This window comes from Oncorhynchus mykiss, chromosome 8, assembly GCF_013265735.2.
Source record: "Oncorhynchus mykiss isolate Arlee chromosome 8, USDA_OmykA_1.1, whole genome shotgun sequence".
Taxonomy (NCBI): Eukaryota; Metazoa; Chordata; class Actinopteri; order Salmoniformes; family Salmonidae; genus Oncorhynchus; species Oncorhynchus mykiss.
The window spans coordinates 29,023,277-29,043,896 of NC_048572.1; the positions used below are offsets into that span (position 1 = coordinate 29,023,277).

General features: G+C 42.3%; 1 protein-coding gene across 1 annotated transcript; it reads right to left on the reverse strand.

Moving 5' to 3' along the window:
- Positions 1-2,006: 2,006 nt before the first annotated feature.
- Positions 2,007-6,440, reverse strand: lcb2 (Serine palmitoyltransferase 2). Its single transcript, NM_001165131.2, is given in 3 exon segments — positions 2,007-2,625; positions 3,495-3,689; positions 6,198-6,440. Coding segments are annotated over 3 exon segments (519 nt in total). The 5' UTR covers positions 6,363-6,440; the 3' UTR covers positions 2,007-2,466.
- Positions 6,441-20,620: the final 14,180 nt, after the last annotated feature.

Genomic DNA, 20,620 nt, shown 5'->3' on the forward strand with positions numbered 1-20,620 from the left:
ATTAGCGGTTGTCAAGGATGCACAGAAATTCCAAAATATGTGTGCTTTTCAGTTCAGATTATTGGTCTCATCCCCTTCATCTACACTGATTGAAGTGGATTTAAAAAATGACATCAATAAGGGATCATAGCTTTCCCCTGGTCAGACGCTCATGGAAAGAGCAAGTGTTCCTAATGTTTTGTACACTCAGTGTATGTCCAACATGTCATTATATTCGGTGCTCTGTCATTGTGTGGTACATAATAACAGAGGACGTGCCTTTTGTTTCCTTGTTTCTTTAAAAATGACAAAACCACAAAGAATATGGGAGAAACAAGACCAACAACAAATTGAGCGGAGCAGCTTGTCTGTACTAGTGCATGCTTCATATCTGTGCTTCGTTTTAGATAGCATATGCCATTTAGCACACGCGTGAATAGACTCCAGTATTTATGCTGCAGTAGTTTGTGTCGGGGGGCTAGGGTCAGTTTGTTATATCTGGAGTACTTCTCCTGTCCTATTTGGTGTCCTGTGTGAATCTAAGTGTGCGTTCTCTAATTCTCTCCTCTCTTTCTCTCTCTCGGAGGACCTGAGCCCTAGGACCATGCCCCAGGACTACTTGACATGATGACTCCTTGCTGTCCCCAGTCCACCTGGCTGTGCTGCTGCTCCAGTTTCAACTGTTCTGCCTTATTATTATTCGACCATGCTGGTCATTTATGAACATTTGAACATCTTGGCCATGTTCTGTTATAATCTCCACCCGGCACAGCCAGAAGAGGACTGGCCATCCCACATATGCTCTCTCTAATTCTCTCTTTCTTTCTCTCTCTCGGAGGACCTAAGCCCTAGGACCATGCCCCAGGAATACCTGACATGATGACTCCTTGCTGTCCCCAGTCCACCTGGCTGTGCTGCTGCTCCAGTTTCAACTGTTCTGCCTTATTATTATTCGACCATGCTGGTCATTTATGAACATTTGAACATCTTGACCATGTTTTGTTATAATCTCCACCCGGCACAGCCAGAAGAGGACTGGCCACCCCACATAGCCTGGTTCCTCTCTAGGTTTCTTCCTAGGTTTTGGCCTTTCTAGGGAGTTTTTCCTAGCCACCGTGCTTCTACACCTGCATTGCTTGCTGTTTGGGGTTTTAGGCTGGGTTTCTGTACAGCACTTTGAGATATCAGCTGATGTACGAAGGGCTATATAAATAAATTTGATTTGACTGTTCGGGCGGTATCGGGAATCGAACCCACCATACAGCCATTGCAAGGACCATGCTATACCGGAGCTACAGAGGTCCACAGATATGAGTGTATCAAAGCAAATGTCCCCCCCCCCACAAGAAGGTTATTATAACCAGGTCTTACCCATCTCAGAGCGGGTGCTGCCCACTCCCACACCGTACTTGTGTGTTGACCCTGTGGCATTGTCAGCACAGCTCCCAGTGTTCTCAGCAAAGCCCAGGTAGTTATAAGAACCCATGTTGATCACGTCTTTCACCACCTTGCCTGTGTGTCTGGCAGACAAAGAGACAACTTTGAGCAACTCTGACAAGACATGGAAGTATTAAACAAACCAGTGTCAAAAAGAGAACAAACCCATGACAATATGAAGGGGTTTCCTTTGTTTTTTTGGTTTTATACAGTACTTCTCATTTTTGCCAGGCAGCTAAATTAAATACCCTACTGGCTAAACGTGTTTGAATAGGTTTTGTTTTTGAACTGCATCTTGACGTGATGGGTTCCCTAACACTTACATTTGGTTGTGGAAAATAAGCTAATAAAATCAAATAGGGCCTAGCTAAGAGTGAAAGAGGTCAACATGTGCTGGATAGAAACCACCAACTGTATTCATCACATCTGTCCCGACAGTCTCCCCTCACAAAAAGAGGAAAAATATATATTTTGATATTTCTTTCCATTAGTCTTTTGATACGGTCCTAAAATGTTTGGCATTTCAGCAGTCAAGTTAAAATAGTCTCACCAGTGAAACTTACCAAAAAATTTTTTTTTTTTTTTTTTTTGACGTAGGTAGGTAAGGACACACACATTTTGGTATTCTATCCTCGTGGGGACCTAAAATGTGTTTCCATTCAAAATTCTATTTTCCCTAACTCTAAACTTTAACCAGTAACCCAACCCATGACCACTATTCTTCCTCTCACCCTGACCATAATTGTAACCCTAATTGTAACCCTAATTGTAACCCTAATTGTAACCCTAAATCTAAGCTTAAAATAGCCTTTATCCTCATGGGGATGTGGGAAATGTCCCCACAAGGGAGAATTTTCCTTGTTTTTCTTTTGGGGGATTTTAGGTACCCACAAGGATAGAAGAACCAACCCATCCATCCACACACATCTTGTCTCCCGAGCTACTCCCATGATTTTCTAGGGCTGGGCCCTAGGCTACAGCGCCAAACAAATGGTCTCGTAGTAGCCCCCCCCACACACACTATAAGTAAGCCCTGTTAGGGTGCGCGACTCACTCGAACGTCCAGTTGTAGTCTTTGGAGGTTCTCTCCACCAGGTCCATCTTGGCTCCAGGGACACTGCAGATAGGCCTGTTCCAGTTGTCACGGATACGCATGTATAGATTCCTGGTGTAGAAGTTCTCAAAGTCCTGGTACAGCGGAACAAAGTCCTACAACACAGACAGAGAGAGAGAGATCACTGTCATACGTTAGAATGATTAGCTAGGTCTGGATCAATCCAAGCAACACAGGTGTGTCTTTCTTTCAAGCTTTCAGAGAGCTCGTTTGACATAGCTTGCACTGAGCATTGCTGTTTACAAATAACAGGTTTGGGAAACGCTTACTCTGTTCTGGAACCTTCCTTGAGTAATTGTTAGGACATAACGGTTGCACTGAGCATAAAGGTTGTGAAAAAGATATTGTGGAATCTGCCTTGAGTTAGCTTTTTCACACATTCCTGTGTTACATGGCAACATTTCCTTTCGTAGGATAGCCGGAAGAAAAGCCATTATCCATCGGGTGATTGGTTGAGAATTCTTGGGTGCGTGACATCACTCAGAGCCCTTACCAGAACACAAAACATGGCAGACAATTTCTCTCGTGTTGAGATCTGAAACCAGTAGTAATCACCAACTTCAATGAAGTTCAAATTGAAAGACGTCTAATATTCCTACATCCGAATAAGATTGTCGCCAAGGAGACGCACCTTATTCACACAGCGCTTGAGTAAATATTAGAATTGTAATAGTTGGGTCTACATCAAAGCAACAAATCCAGTAAAAGTCAGTTTGGGTGGGAGCAGAGTGAGAGTGGTGAGCAGGGAGTCTGTAGAAGTTATCCCTATCCACTGATACAGGGTCAGATCTTAATGATTAGGTTAGGATTGGGAAGGTGGGCCGGTGAGGTGGTTAGTGGCAAATACCTTATTCTTTAGAAAAATACAGACAAACAAAATGTATAGACACTCTGGATACGAGTGTCTGCTAAATGACCAAAACGCAACAGTAAATATAACAAAAGTACTGTCTGCATCTCTTACCTTCTGTTCGTCCCTCTCTCTGGCCACGTGGCAGTTCTCGACACCCCAGTTGCGGAGGAAGTCTCTGAGGTACCCGAAGATGGTGAGGATGCCGTAGCCCACGTAGGTGAGAACCGCCACAAGCAGAGGAGTCTCCTCAAACTGCTCCACAAACGGCCGGTTGTACAGGCTGGTGTTACGCACAACATGGTTGTTCTGGAGAAGAAGAAATACACAGACAACAGAAGACGGTGGGTGATGTTACTACCTCAAAGTGATTTTGTGTTGATCTTTGCACGAAGATTTTGTGTTGATCTTTGCACGAAATTCGGTTAACGCCAAACAAGGTGACACGGAACCGCCATTGTTTTTGGGGTAGGCCTAGTCGTTGCTTAGCAAAGCGTACCCTAATGGCAGTTGAAGTTACTTCTGTCCCATGGGTGACAGCCAAGGTGAGAAAAATATTAACGAGTGACATTTGAGTGAACTTATTATCTCGTTGATTACATAGGCCAGGGATAGAATCTAGGGTGATTTGTGAGAGTGAACATTTAAAAAAAAAGGTGTTTAGCTTGGCTTCCAGATCAAGAGAGTCTAACAACTACATTTAAGAGGCTTGCCGAGCCTTTCTATGGACATTAAAACAACTCAGAGGGAAACATGAGGAAATATAGGCCCAGGTCTTCTTTATTCAGAGATTGTTTGTTAAAAACACAGAGGGACTAAAAACAGACCCAAGACCATTTCAAGTTATACAATAAAACATTTTTTGAAACATAAAAACATAAGTGCGGTTGTTCCCCCCCATAAAAAGCCAGATTACATAGCCCCTAGGCTCAGAGGGTTATCCATAGGTTTCCAATTGAGGCTGAGCTGAACTGTGGTTTATTGTCCTGAAAACTATACTCTGAAATCAAATGACCTGAAGTCAGTCAGCCTCGTCCCCCATTAAACCCCTGGCTGCTTAGCAACCACACGTGACCCAGTCATGCTCCTCTCTGAAATACCTTTGTGGTGTATGTGTTTGCACGCATACAGGCTGTTCTGAACTGAGCTCAGAACTGGTCAAACCGGCTACCAGGGTCTGTCTCCCACGGGGAACAAACATGAGGAAATAGCCCTCTAACTTGTCCACTAATCAACATACACCCTGAGGTCTGACTGCTAACAACTAGACCTTTAGGCTAACTGAAATGCACAGAGAGAGAGTTGCTTCATGTTTAAAGTGAAAAATGCCTTTCAGAGAAAGCAGTTAGTGTCCTAGGCCCTACGTCCACTACCACAGACTACTAAAAACAGACCGATCTTATTTGAGCACCATTTATAGCTGTGCATTAGAAACGGTCCTAAGACCAACTGTCATGTGAGAAGAGACTGCTTTGAACCTGGGGTGGAAACTGGAAATGTAGCCTACAGTACAGTATGTTAGAAACAGATAAGATTAGCATTCCTGAAACATTATTTTGCCTCTGAGAAATTAAGCTAACTGACTGCACCCAAATTGGACATTTTAATTTAGAGGATTCATATAATATTCAATAACTATTCTCCATAGCAGTGTCAGTGTAAACAGAGACCAGCCCTTCTACAACCTGACGTACAATTTGATGTTTTTTTTAAACAATGAGTTAGAAACAAGGAATCCAAAGACACGGTCAAAAGAGACTTGCATTGGATTTGTGCCACACATGCTTAAAAGTTAGCTTTATAAACAGTGTCCAGGTAAACAAAACCAAAGCATAGGTCGCTGTCATACCTTGTCCATAAACTGCTTACAGGGTAAGGAAACCAATGTCATTTTGTAATTTGGGTGAACTATACTGATAACAAATATCACCTAAAAGTAGGAACAGCACCATTTAGTGGTCAGAACCTGGTAATATCAGGATATAGGATGGGACACAAACCTAACAACTTCAATGACTAATTTGGCTCAACTGCCACCACGTCCCTCTCTTCCATATCTTTCTCCTCAGAGACATTCCTGCACTGCCAGGGCCCACTCCCATAGCCAGCAGCCATTCTCCCCAGGTGCAGGCTTGTGTGCTGCCCGGGGAGGGGTGTGTGTGCGTTTCTGGGAGACAAAGTACTCCTGTCTAGTTGTTACACAACAAAAGCTCTGCCTCCCCATGCTGACTGGTATTCTCCATAGTAGTGTCAGTGTAAACAGAGACCAGCCCTTCTACAATCTCTCTCTCTCACACACACACACACACACACACACACACAGTTATTGCTAAATGCTGTTCTACTACACACATACCAGCATTATCACGTCATCAGGTAAAAAAACAAACATTATAGGTGTTTTGAGTTTAAAAGAGTGAATTTATGATGTCAATGATTAGTTTAAAAGTGTCTGAGGAAAACTAAAAAAAAACAATGTTCAAAATGAGTCAAGGATGTGGTCGATTGTGTACTGTAAACTTTCCTATTCACTTTCACCAATGAAACATAGCCTAATCATAGGCTGCTATCTGACAACACCCATAACCTATCCCTCAGTACACAAATTATGAGGCTTGATCGTTTAGTAAGAAAACATCCACCCTGTCAAACTTATAATAATACAACTACGACTAGGTAATAAAAGCTACACAATGAAGCGAATTATTCAACTGTTTGATACTTCGTCGGGCTGTGGTTATTCAATCTACTTGTGAACAAAGGCAAGTGTTTCTTCCCTATTCCTATGTAGCGGTAGCGTTGACGGGTGGGCCTCACCTTCTCACTCGGGCGCCGATACTTCTTCTGTTGCGGTTGTTGGAACAAACAATGATTCTTCACGAAACCGTTCCTTCCCGAAGATTTTTTACCGTTTGCGGTCCGGTGGCAAACATCTCCATTTATCAACTTATTCGCCGAGCTCTCAGTCATACTTGGTGGCATTTATTCGCTTGAATATCCCGGTTGTATACTTGTTCACCAAGGGACTCTTCTCTTCTCAGTTAATGCCGGAACTAGCATTCTGCCAGCAGCACAAACAACGACGTCACATTCGTATGGTAATGAAGAAGCCTTCAAAATAAAAGGCCGCATTTCAAAACATTGCAAAGTGGATAACTCATTCAAAATCCAATAAGTCATTTATGAAGAAAAAAATGTATTAACACCAATAATGAAAATGAAAAAATACAATGTTGACACTGGTATGTTGAGAATATTGGGCTGTAAGAGAGAAAAAGATTTTACCTGTCTCAGCTAAATACAGCTAAATACTTATTTTCCACCATAATTTGCAAATAAAATCATAACAAAATCCTACAATGTGATTTTTTTGATTTTTTTTCCTAATTTTGTCTGTCATAGTTCAAGTGTACCTATGATGAAAATTACAGGCCTCTCTCATCTTTTTAAGTGGGAGAACTTGCACAATTGGTGGCTGACTAAATACTTTTTTGCCCCACTGTATATGTAGTTTTGCAGGACGATTGTGTCGTACATATCCAGCAGCACTTCGTTCTCCACCCCCTCCATAGCCCCCAATGCAATACACCATAATACACGGTACAGTACATGGGTTACATATTGGCTTGTAGAGAGAAAACTTTTCTACCCGTTTTAGCTAAAGTTGGTAGTTCTCTCTAAAACACGATGTGTATCGTGTTGTATTGGTGGGTGGGTGGAGAACGAAGTGCTAGGTACATACAACAGTCCCCCTCCAAAACGACACATATTTGCTTAGTAGAGACCCTACTGAGTATTTCCCACCTGACTTTAGCTGAGACAGGTAGAAAAGTTCTCTCTCTGCAACCAGTATGTATCCCATTCCCATGTACATTCTATTAAAGTGGATTGCTTTGGAGGCTATGGAGGTGGCTGGGTGAAAAACCAGCAGCAGCCTGTGCGATGCAGTCTCCCTAAAAAATTTACCATATTTGGTTAGCGGAGACCCTACTGAGTATTTCCCTCCCCACTTTAGCTGAAATAAGCAGAAAAGTTCTCTCTTCAACCTAATATGTATCCCATATTATAGTGTAGTGCATTGTAGGCTATGGAGGGGGTGGAGATTGAAGTGCTGCTGGATATGCACGACAGTCCCTCTTAAAAAACTAACCATATGAGTATTTTTAATCCCACTTTAGCTGAGACAGGTTGAAAAGTTCTACAAGCTAATATGTATCCCATATACAGTCTAAAACAGTGAATTGCATTGTGGGTTATGGAGGGGGCGGAGCGAAAAGCCAGCAGTGGGCCGTGCGACACAATCCCCGTCAAAAACTAAAGGTATTTGGTTAGTGGAGACCCGACTGAGTGTTTCCCAACCCAGTTTATATGAGGTAGTAGTTTCTTTACAACTCAATACATTTCCCATATAGAGTGTATTGTATTGCAGTGAATGAATGGGTTGAGTAAGGAGTCACCAGCATTCTCTATTAAACCCGTTGCCCAGCACAAGACAGCAATTTAAGTTTTGCAGACTATCGAGTAGGTTAATTCCAAGAACATATATTTGTATTGTTTTAAAAGCTAATTTCTTTAAATATAGCCTACACAATAGTTTTCAACATACTGTACCATTATTTGTGTAAACTTTCAAAAGAAAGGCTCATACAAATAATACAATATAAAAAAAAAATGCTGCTAAGAGAACGGTAATCTCGGGGCTGGGGAAACTAATCTAAACTTGATGCTCTCAATCTCACACAAATGATCAATGAACCCACCAGGTACAACCCCAAATCCGTAAACACGGGCACCCTCATGGATATCATCCTAACCAACCTGCCCTCCAAATACAGCTCTGCTGTCTTCAACCAGGACCTCAGCGATCACTGTCTCATTGCCTGCGTCCATAATGGGTCTGCGGTCAAGCGACTTCCCCTCATCACTGTCAAACGCTCCCTAAAACACTTCAGCGAGCAGGCCCTTCTAATCGACCTGGCCCGGGTATCCTAGAAGGATATTGACCTCATTCCGTCAGTAGAGGATCCCTGTTTATTCTTTAAAAGTGCTTTCCTCACCATCTTAAATAAGCATGCACCATTCAAAAAAATTTAGAACCAGGAACAGATATAGCCCTTGGTTCACTCCAGACCTGATTGCCCTTGACCAGCACAAATCATACTGAGGCGTACTGCATTAGCATCGAATAGCCCCCCGATATGCAACTTTTCAGGGAAGTTAGGACCCAATATACACAGGCAGTTAGGAAAGCTAAGGCTAGCTTTTTCAAACAGAAATTTGAATCCTGTCGCACTAACTCCAAAAAGTTCTGGGACACTGTAAAGTCCATGGACACTGTAAAGACCATTTCGAATCTCACCGTACCTTCTCCGCTATGCAATCTGGTTTCCGAGCTGGTCATCGGTGCACCTCAGCCACGCTTAAGGTCCTAAACGATATCATAACCGCTATCGATAATAGACAATACTGTGCAGCTGTATTCATTGACCTGGCCAAGGCTTTCGACTCTGTCAATCACCACATTCTTATCGGCAGACTCAACAGCCTTGGTTTCTCAAATGACTGCCTCAACTACTTCCATGACAGAGTTCAGTGTGTCAAATAGGAGGGCCTGTTGTCCGGACCTCTGGCAGTCTCTATGGGGGTGCCACAGGGTTCAATCCTCGGGCCGACTCTTTTCTCAGTATACATCAATGATGTCGCTCTTGCTGCTGGTGAGTCTCTGATCCACCTCTACGCAGACGACACCGTTCTGTATACTTCTGGCCCTTCTTTGGACACTGTTAACAAACCTCCAGACGAGCTTCAATGCCATACAACTCTCCTTCCGTGGCCTCCAACTGCTCTTAAATGCAAACAAAGCTAAATGCATGTTCTTCAACCGATCGCTGCCCACACCTACCCATCCATCCATAATCACTACTCTGGAGGGTTCTGACTTAGAATATGTGGACTACTGCAAATACCTAGGTGTCTGGTTAGACTGTAAACTCTCCTTCCAGACTCACATTAAGCATCTCCAATCCAAAATTAAATCTAGAATCAGCTTCCTATTTCGCAACAAAGCATCCTTCACTCATGCTGCCAAACATACCCTCGTAAAACTGACTCTTCTACTGATCCTTGACTTCGGCGATGTCATTTACAAAATAGCCTCCAACACTCAGCAAATTGGATGCAGTCTATCACAGTGCCATCCGATTTGTCACCAAAGCCCCATATACTACCCGCCACTGCGACCTGTATGCTCTCGTTGGCTGGCCCTCGCTTCATATCCATCGCCAAACCCACTGGCTCCAGGTCATCTATAAGTCGTTGCTAGGTAAAGCTCCGCCTTATCTCAGCTCACTGGTCACCATAGCAGCACCCACCCGTAGCATGCGCTCCAGCAGGTATATTTCACTGGTCACCCCCAGAGCCAATTCCTCCTTCGGTCGCCTTTCCTTACAGTTCTCTGCTGCCAATGACTGGAACGAACTGTAAAAATCACTGAAGTTGGAGACTAATATCTCCCTCACTAACTTTAAGCACCAGCTGTCAGAGCAGCTCACAGATCACTGCACCTGTACATAGCCCATCTGTAAATAGCCCATCCAACTTCCCTCATCACCATACTGTTATTTATTTTGCTCCTTTGCACCCCAGTACCGATACTTGCACACTCATCTTCTGTACATCTACCACCCCAGTGTTTAATTTGCCATACTGTAATAATTTCGCCACTATGGCCTATTTATTGCCTTACCTCCCTTATCCTACCTCATTTGCACACGCTGTATATAGACGTTCTCTATTGTATTATTGACTGTATGTTTGTTTATTCCATGTGTAACTGTGTTGTTGTTTGTGCCACACTGCTTTGCTTTATCTTGGCCAGTTCGCAGTTGTAAATGACAACTTGTTCTCAACTAGCCTACCTGGTTAAATAAAGGTGAAATAAAAAAATAAATAAAAAAGTGGCCCACTGCAAATGATGCAATATGAGATTACCATAGAGAATGATACAGGTCATATTGTGGCAAAACAATCGTTTTAGTATGGTCAGCATCATTGACAGCTTCCAGTCATTTGAAAGTATTCAAAGTAGTCAACTGGTTGGGGATTTCTTTGGGTTGTAGCCTCAATGGCGCTACCCATGCTGTCATTGACGCTGTAAGGAGTGACTACTCTAACAATGGAAATGCATTTCCTCACAGATAAAAGGAGGCGAGATCAGGTGGGACCATAATAGCCAATGAGAGGGCAGATACCCGCGTCAACAACAGGCACAACTTTGATAGTCTTTTTTTGTTGTTGACGAAATGCCACGTGCTTCCACTTACAGTGTATCACTGCATTAGTAACAACCTAACCATTACGAAACTACTATTCGATCAAATAAGCCTCACGTAGCAAATTAGCAATTACATTTTTTGTTGACCAGATTTGACACTCTCATTGACCTCCATACAAAAATCCCTAAATTTGTGGTTTTATTTTCATGGACAGATTATGGGAGGAATAAACCCTCTTGCTTCGCCTCTTCCTCTCTCCCTGTAGTGGGTGAAACCGTGACGACTTCTTTCCCCATGACCTATTATTACCTTACCTGTGTATAGAGGACTTTGGCCTTGAGTAATTAGCAAAAAGGAAAAGTGTCAAGGATTTTTCCAAGAAGACTCATACAGGCAGTTCCTATTTGAATTAGAAAAAAAGATTCCCTTACATCCACTCACTGAGCAAGTTGTCCCTGAATAGGATGCTTGTGTAAAGAGTATTTTGGGGAAACTGAATAGAAATACATGAATAAAATACATAGGGAGTACTGTTCTAATGAATGACTCACATTGGGTGTGTTCGAGTAGTAAGGCTAACAAAGCTGACTTTAGACTAAAGTCGACCAGGGAAGTCGGGGGAGGTGCATCTGCAGATAGCTGAAAGGCGGACCCTGTAGTGGTTTTCCAACAGCAAAACTCAGATCAACATGGCAGTGTTAACAGCGAAATGATTGTTTTTGACTTTGTTGTTATAATTCTAATGGGCAGATTCTGGATGTAGATCGAGAGAATCTGCCTGGACTGAATGGGAATATGTGAGATCTGAGCACTATTAGTTCCGTTTTTGGGGTTTTCATCACTGTTAGTTGGATGTATCAGGATTGGGCAAAGGTGGTACTTAAACTTCTTCGCCTGGTGTGCTTCCTGCCTTTACCCACATGGATCATAAGGGGGGACTGGGAATTTCCTCTTGCCAGGGTGGAACTCTCAAATTCTAACACATATGAACACAGAAATTCATCACACATTTTGGCATGGAATTATTTATGTTAACAACAATTCAGTGACTGCACACACAATCCAGCTGCATATTGAACGTTGAGAATACCGAAAGGTCAGTCTCTTGGGCACATGACATGCAGTACAAGGAGTGGAATGTTAACGAAACAGACTGGCAACCAGTTCAACAAGGAGTGGAATGTTACAGAGACTGGCAACCAGGGCTAAGCTAGCTAGGTAGTTTGCTAGCAAACGTAACTAAACACAATAATACCAAAGTCAATATCAGCATGTGTAGTAGCTAGCTAGCTGTAAATTCTCTTAAACAAACTGCACTATCAATTTACGAGTCTACAATCTCACCATGTTCAATCTGCAGATTGTCTGCCTGAGTTAAGTACTTTTAAATTCCTTGAGTGGAGTCTCTGATGTTGCTGTGGCAACAGCACTTTGGCCATACCACAGAGATTCTGTTTGGGCCACACACAATACACACCAGGGGAGAACGACTGCCCTCTGTCATTGAAGCCACGTAAATTTAAGGCCGATCGCAGTACCGCATTGTTGGCAGAAAACGGAATCCTCCATTATATGGAATGGCAAAGTAGCCATCTTCGTGGTCAATCTTCGTGTAAATAAATACAAATTCAGAAGACAATGGTGTATTAGATGCAATAATTGGTACCACATGTATGTGCTTGAAACAATGATTTTATTTAAATCGCACACAGAAGTTGGAAGGCTAATGTAGTTGCTAATTGCAGCCTGCAATACCCTATTTGGCATTCAACTTGAGTTACTCAATGAGAGGTGGCAGCACTGAGCTAGCCTGCAGCGTCACTTCCTGAAGTAGCTCAAACTGAGCATGTTACCACAGTCACAAAGTGGCTATATTAGCTTTTTGGTCTTCATTTAACGTTAGGGTTATGCATAAGGTTAGCAGTGTGGTTAAAGTTAGGGATAGGGTTAGGTTTAAACTGCAGAAATGGAAGAAATAGGCAGGGTTTATGACTTTGTGGCTGTAGTAACTAGTGACGACCATGTTGTGTCTCCATGTTACGCCATCTTAACCAACCTCATTAGGCTTCAATGCGCTATTGAATCTTCACATAGGAATGAATGGTGTCACATGATCAATTGCTTTGTCCATTCATATACACTGAGTGTACAAAGCATTATGAACACCTGTTCTTTCCATGACATACACTGACTAGGTGAAAGCTATGATCCGTTATTGATGTCACTTGTAAAATCCACTTCAATCAGTGTAGATGAAGAGGAGAAGACATGTTGATTAAAATGGGATTTGTAAGCCTTGAGACAATTGAGACATGGATTGTGTATATGGGCCATTCAGAGGGTGAATGGGCAAGACAAAATATTTAAGTGCCTTTGAACAGGGTATGGCAGTAGGTTTGAGTGTGTCAAGAACTGCAATAATACTCGGCTTTTCATGCACAACAGTATTCCATTTGTATCAACAATGGTCCACCACCCAAAGGACATCCAGCCAACTTGACACAACTGTGAGAAGCATTGGAGTCAACATGGGCCAACATCACTGTGGAATGCTTCAGACACTTTGTAGAGCCACGAATTGAGGCTTTTCTAAGGGCAAAAGGAGGTGCAACCCTAAAGTAGGAGGTTGTTCCTAATGTTTTGTCCACTCAATGTATACAGTCATTGGCACACACACGCACAGAGCGAGAAGGGAGAGGAGAAAATCGTGTTGCATGATGGTAGTTGAATAAAAAATAAAACGTTTGAATAATTTGGTCCACTGTTTAGTTTGAGCACATCCAGGTCCGTAGCCAGGGTCTGAGATTTGGTGAGGTCCCTGGCTATTTGGAGAACAGCAAAAAACAAGCAAAAATGACTCCAGCCAGTATCACACCGGTTCCTGTAGCTTCCTTCACCTCAGTCAATCTACAAACTGTCACGGCTGTCAAATGAACTGGACCAAGGTGCAGCGTGGTGCGTGTACATATTCCTTTATTTCATATGACGCCGACAAAAACAATAAACCAGCCAAAACAACCATGAAGCTAAAGGCTATAGTGCCAACAAACACAGACAACTTCCCACAAAGAAAGGAGGGAAAACGGGCTACCTAAGTATGGTTCCCAATCAGAGACAACGATAGAAGGCTGTCCCTGATTGAGAACCATGCCCTGCCATAACATAGAAATACAAAATCATAGATAACAAAACATAGGATGCCCACCCCAAATCACACCCTGACCAAACCAAATAGAGACATTAAAAGGCTCTCTAAGGTCAGGGCGTGACAGTACCCCCCCCCCCCCAAAAAAAAAGGTGTTGACTCCGGCCGCAAAACCTGAACCTATAGGGGAGGGTCTGGGTGACAGTTGGCATTCCAATTCATCCCAAAGGTGCTTGATGGGGTTGAGGGTAGGGCTCTGTGCAGGCCAGTCTAGTTCTTCCACACCGATCTCAACAAACAATTTCTGTATGTACCTTGCTTTTAGCACAGGGACATTGTCATAACAGAAAAGGGCCTTCCCCAAACTGTTGCCACAATGTTGGAAGCACAGAATCGTCTAGAATGTCATTGTATGCTGCAGCATTAATATTTCCCTTCACTGGAACTAAGGAGCCTGAAGCATGAAAAACAACCCTAGACCATTAAGACATCCACCAAACTTTACAGTAGGCACTAAGCATTGGGGCAGATAGCGTTCCCCTGGTGTTCTCCTTACACCACTCTCAGCCTACGCTTGGCATTGCGCATGGTGGTCTTAGGCTTGAGTGCAGATGCTCGGCCACGGAAACCCATTTCATGAAGCTCCCAACAAACAGTTATTTTGCTGATGTTGCTTCCATAGGCAGTTTGGAACTCAGAAGGGAATATTGCAACTAATGATAGACAATTTTTACAGGATACGCGCTTCAGCACTTAGCAGTCCCGTTCTGTGAGCTTGTGTGGCCTACCACTTCATGGCTGAGCATTTGTTGCTCCTGGATGTTTCCAATTCACAATAACAGCATTTACAGTTGAACGGTGCCACATTGAAAGTCACTGAGCTCTTCAAGAAGGCCACTATACTGCCAATGTTTGTCTAGGGATATTGCAGGGCTGTGTGCTCTACTTTATACACCAGTCAGCAACGGGTGTGGCTGAAACAGCCAAATCCAACAATTTGAAGGGGTGTCTACATACTTTTGCATATATAGTGTAGCTAGCATTTGGAACAACATGCTGTTTTTGGAGTAACATGAGTTTACTGTATGCCTACGCATGTATAAATTGAAATGTCACCTGAATCTTTAAGGGGAACTGCACCCACTGATTTGGCTCAATTTTCTGGCTTGCTCCTCCAGAAAAGCTGGCGACCATGACAGAAGCTAAACGTGAGTGTTTTCAAATGTACACTACCGTTCAAAAGTTTGGAGTCACTTAGAAATGTCCTTGTCTTTGAAAGAAAAGCATATTTTTTTCTATTAAAATAATTGCTCAGAAAAACAGTGTAGACATTGTTAATGATGTAAATGACTATTGTAGCTGGAAATGGCAGATTTTTTTATGGAATATCTACATAGGCGTACAGAGGCCCATTATCAGCAACCATCACTCCTATGTTCCAATGGCACGTTGTGTTAGCTAATCCAAATGTATCTTTTTAAAAGGCTAATTGATCATTAGAAACCCCTTTTGCAATTATGTTAGCACAGCTAAAAACGGTTGTTCTGATTAAAATAAGCAATAAAACAGGCTTTCTTTAGACTAGTTGAGTATCTGGAGCATCCTCATTTGTAGGTTCGACTACAGGCTCAAAATGGCCAGAAACGAAGACCTTTCTTCTGAAACTCGTCAGTCTATTCTTGTTCTGAGAAATTAAGGATATTCCATGCGAGAAATTGCCAAGAAACTGAAGATCTTGTACAACTGTGTACTACTCCCTTCACAGAACAGCGCAAACGGACTCTAACCAGAATAGAAAGAGGAGTGGGAGGCCCCGGTACACAACTGAGCAAGAGGACAAGTACATTAGATTGTCTAGTTTGAGAAACAGATGACTCACAAGTCCTCAACAGGCAGCTTCATTAAATAGTACACGCAAAACACCAGTCTCAACGTTAACAGTGAAGAGGCGACTCTGGGATGCTGGCTTTCTAAGCAGAGTTGCAAAGTAAAAGCAATATCTCAGACTGGCCAATAAAAAGGAAAGATTAAGATGGGCAAAATAACACAGACACTGGACAGTGTTATGGACAGACAAATCTAAGTTTGAGGTGTTCGGAACATTCATGAGAAAAAAAAATGAAAATATGCTGGAGTGCTTGACGCTATCTGTCAAGCATGGTCGTTTGATTCAGGTCTAGTGTGATTGAGGCAAAATAACATCAACATTTTGTGAGCTAGTTAGCGTTAACCAACTTAGCTCTGCTAGCTAATGGTACATCATCACATTTACTTCTGTTGAATTAAGACAAAACAAAGGCTACAAAACATTTCCATTCACACAACAGCTGTTAGATACTGCTACCTGACAGATAGCTAGAGGCTAACTAGAGCTGAACTGGCTGTGGTAGCTACTAGCTAGCTGCTAGTAGTTCATTCACTTCAGTCGAGAGGTGATGAAACATTAGTTAACGTTGTAACATGTCAGTTACACTACTAGCTCAACACTGGGAATATGCAGTTGAAGTCGGAAGTTTACGTACACTAGGTTGGAGTCATTAAAAGTCATTTTTCAACCACTCCACAAATTTCTTGTTAACAAACTATAGTTTTGGAAAGTCGGATAGGACATCTACAGTGGGGAGAACAAGTATTTGATCCTCTGCCGATTTTGCAGGTGTTCCTACTTACAAAGCATGCAGAGGTCTGTAATTTTTATCATAGGTACACTTCAACTGTGAGAGACGGAATCTAAAACAAAAATCCAGAAAATCACATTGTATGTGATTGTATTTTAAGTAATTTAAGTAATTAATTTGCACTACATGCTTTGTAAGTAGGAAATCTGCAAAATCGGCAGTGTATCAAATACTTGTTCTTCCCACTGTACTTTGGGAATGACAGAAGTAATTTTCACTATGTTGACTGTGCCTTTAAACAGCTTGGAAAATTCCAGAAAATTATGTCATGGCTGTAGAAGCTTCTCATAGGCTAATTGACATAATTTGAGTCAATTGGAGGTGTACCTGTGGATGTATTTCAATGCCTACTTTCAAACTCAGTGCGTCTTTGCTTGAAAATCAAAAGAAATCAGCCAAGACCTCAGAAAAACAATTGTAGACCTCCACAAGTCTGGTTCATTCTTGGGAACAATTTCCAAACGCCTGAAGGTACTACGTTCATCTGTACACACAATAGTACGCAAGTATAAACCTCATGGGACCACACAGCCGCCATACCGCTCAGGAAAGAGACGCTTTCTGTCTCCTGGAGATTAAAGTACTTTGGTGCGAAAAGTGCAAATCAATCCCAGAACAACAGCAAAGGACCTTGTGAATATGCTAGAGGAAACAGGTACAAAAGTATCTATATCCACAGTAAAACGAGTCCTATATCGACATAACCTGAAAGGTCGTTCAGCAAGGAAGAAGCCTCTGCTCCAAAACCACCATAAAAAAGCCAGACTATGGTTGCAACTGGACACATGGGGACAAAGATCGTACTTTTTGGAGAAATGTCCTCTGGTCTGATGGAACACAAATAGAACTGTTTGGCCATAATGACCATTGTTATGTTTGGAGGAAAAAGGGGGAGGCTTGCAAGCCGAAGAACACCATCCCAACCGTGAAGCACGGGGGTGGCAGAATCATGTTGTGAGGGTGCTTTGCTACAGGAGGGACTGGTGCACTTCACAAAATAGATGGCATCATGAGAAAGGGAAATTATGTGGATATATTGAAGCAACATCTCAAGACATCAGTCAGGAAGTTAAAGCTTGGTCGTAAATGGGTCTTCCAAATGGACAATGACTTCCAAAGTTGCGGAAAAATGGCTTAAGGACAACAAAGTCAATGTATTGGAGTGGCCATCACAAAGCCCTGACCTCAATCCTATAGAACATTTGTGGGCAGAACTGAAAAAGCGTGTGCGAGCAAGGAGGCCTACAAACCTGACTCAGTTACACCAGCTCTGTCAGGAGGAACGGGCCAAAATTCACCCAACTTATTGTGGGAAGCTTGTGGAAGGCTACCCGAAATGTTTGACCAAAGATAAACAATTTAAAGGCAATGCTACCAAACACTAAATGAGTGGATGTAAACTTCTGACCCACTGGGAATGTGATGAAAAAAACAAAAGCTGAAAAAAATAATTCTCTCTACTATTGTTATTTCACATTCTTAAAATAAAGTGGTGATCTTAACTGACCTAAGACAGGGAATTTTTTTTTAGGATTAAATGAGTTAAAAACTGAGTTTAAATGTATTTGGCTAAGGTGTATGTAAACTTCCGACTTCAACTGTATATATATTTTTCTGTCAAACAGCAGTTACTGTGTTAGCTAGATCAGTCAACTAAAGAGTAGCCAGTTTCTGCTCTGCTTGCTTTTACAATTCAAACAAAAGTGCACCACAGACAGCAGCTGCCTTTATTCATCTTTCCCGTGCTGGTCCTATACGCCAGCCTTTCAGAAGCTTTGTCATCACACAGCCTCTCAGCAAGCTCTGTGGTGTCTGTGTGGTCCTAAATCCAGCCTGCTCAAACTGGCAAATAGCCTACCTGACTGCTCTGAGGAGTCTGCATGGTCCTAAAGCTCACTGGTGCTGCGTTTTATATCACAGCGCAATTATAAAACTGTTGGGGACAAAAATGTAATTTCAGAATGTGGGGGGGGTCATGTCCCCCCCCGTCGCCAGTGAAAGTTGTGCCCCTGAAAATAACAATATCACAACCACACTCTCACCAAGACACATTTGATTCTCAGAACATTATGCGCTAGCTGGGTATCATTCAAAACGATTTTTCCCAATCAGGGCTAGTTTTTTTTTCAAGTTCCCAGTTGTCTTGAATGCACTGAAGTCAGAAGTCTGAGATTTCCGAGGTCCCAGTTGTTCTGAACTCTAAATTATCTCTAGTGACGAGAACCTTTTCGTGATGATGCAGCACAACATGATTTCCAGGGGTGCATTCAGTTCCATTCAACATTTGCTACATTGCGTGATGGTTTCTACTGAGCGACATGTTTCCCCATAACGGTGCGCACTGTTCTTCAACAGCCTTTGAGGTACGTTTGCTCGTGTCTGGTGGGTGTGGCGAGGTGTGGCTTATCAATATCATGGGTGTGACCATTTGAAATCGCAAAACTCGTGCAGCAGACACCTTACACAATGTCCCTCAGGGCCACTATAATCTCTCTGTTCTTCAACTGCTCGTTCAGTACAGTACCGTTTCTGTTTAATTCAATGTTGCACACTGTTTATTTCATACTGAATGCAGCCCTGATTTCCCAGATGGGTCACTTAGAAGTTAAATCATAGTAAAAATAGTTATTTTACCATTTCCTGATGGCTCATACAGAGTTTAATTCAGTTGCTCTATTGATCGCTACATATATTTAGTCTAAGACTGCCATTGTAGGGGCACCGTACTACTATGGCTGACCCTGTAAAACAACACATCTCACTGCATCTATCTGGTATTACTGTATGTGACAATAAAACCCATGTGTTTTCAGACTCTGGCCTAACCTATTGGTTTCTGGGACCAATCAGAACGGTTTGAATGTGTTTGCATTCGGGGAGGAGATCAAATCCAGACTCATCGTGGAGAGCTAATGTTAGTGAGCCTGGCGTGTGGACGGGTAGCCAGTCAAATTTGATTCACTCATAGAACATAGACTATCAGTTTCATCACTGTCCTTTGTGGAGTAGATTATCCCTTTAATAGATACAGACAATCACTGATCACAGGATATGTTTTCTCACCCACTCACCATAAGACCTAGCTTACCCACAATAAAGAGTGTGTCCCAAATAGGACCCTATTCCCTTTGTATTGCAATGCTTTTAACCAGGCCCATTGGGCTCTGGTCAAAGGTAGGTCACTATATAGGGAAAGGGATATTAATTGGGACTCAAACAAAGTGAGTCAAGTACATATCACAATCGACTTGTTATGATTGACCATATTAGAAGCCAACTCTTGAACGCACTAACATATAGCTAGCAACATACTCTCACAATGACATGCCTGTGTGACCTGATCCTTATCCGCTCCTCTATCAATGGGCCTTTTTTCTACCTATAAAGTATCCCTTATTGGGAACTCTTTAGAATACTGATCATAAAGGGTTCATCATTTGTTTATTGGCCGTCAATGGAGACACTATAAATCATTAATAAACAGATAACATTTGTTGGTTAAAATGGTAAGATCATTCATAAACATTACACCAGTACAAGGTGGAACATTACGAGCTCAGTAGACATAGCCTGTTTTGCTTAGTGTTGCCGGCTAAGACATTCCTGGAACAGAAAACAAACACTGCTGATCTGTGGAATCAGTGGAATGTCAGATAGTGAATTTAAAACAATAGACCTTTCTTCCTGAAGTCAAGTGCAGGACTCTGAAGTAGAGCTTTAAAAGCCTTCCTGGTCATGTTACAACATCTCTTCCTGTTTGGTCAATATATTTTAGCACACCACACACCTTTGTACCTTTGTTTCCGCGCGCGCGCGCACACACACACACACACACACACACACACACACACACAATACAATTGACGCTACAACAGCCTTGAGGTCTTCTAGATACATATAAATAGTGCTGGAAGATAAACCGTGCTTCTCCTTGATGCATTATTAAAGTCTGTCTTTCAGATGCTATAAACAACAACACACTTGGTAAGTGTGTGCTCTCTTGACACAGTAAACTAAAGTGGATTATGGGGTTTGCCAAAGGCTAAATTGAATCATCAAACACAACTGTGAACACACTACACGGTGGGATCAATACAATAACAACCAGTAACTTGGTTGGGAACATATCAATTGGTAAGAGTT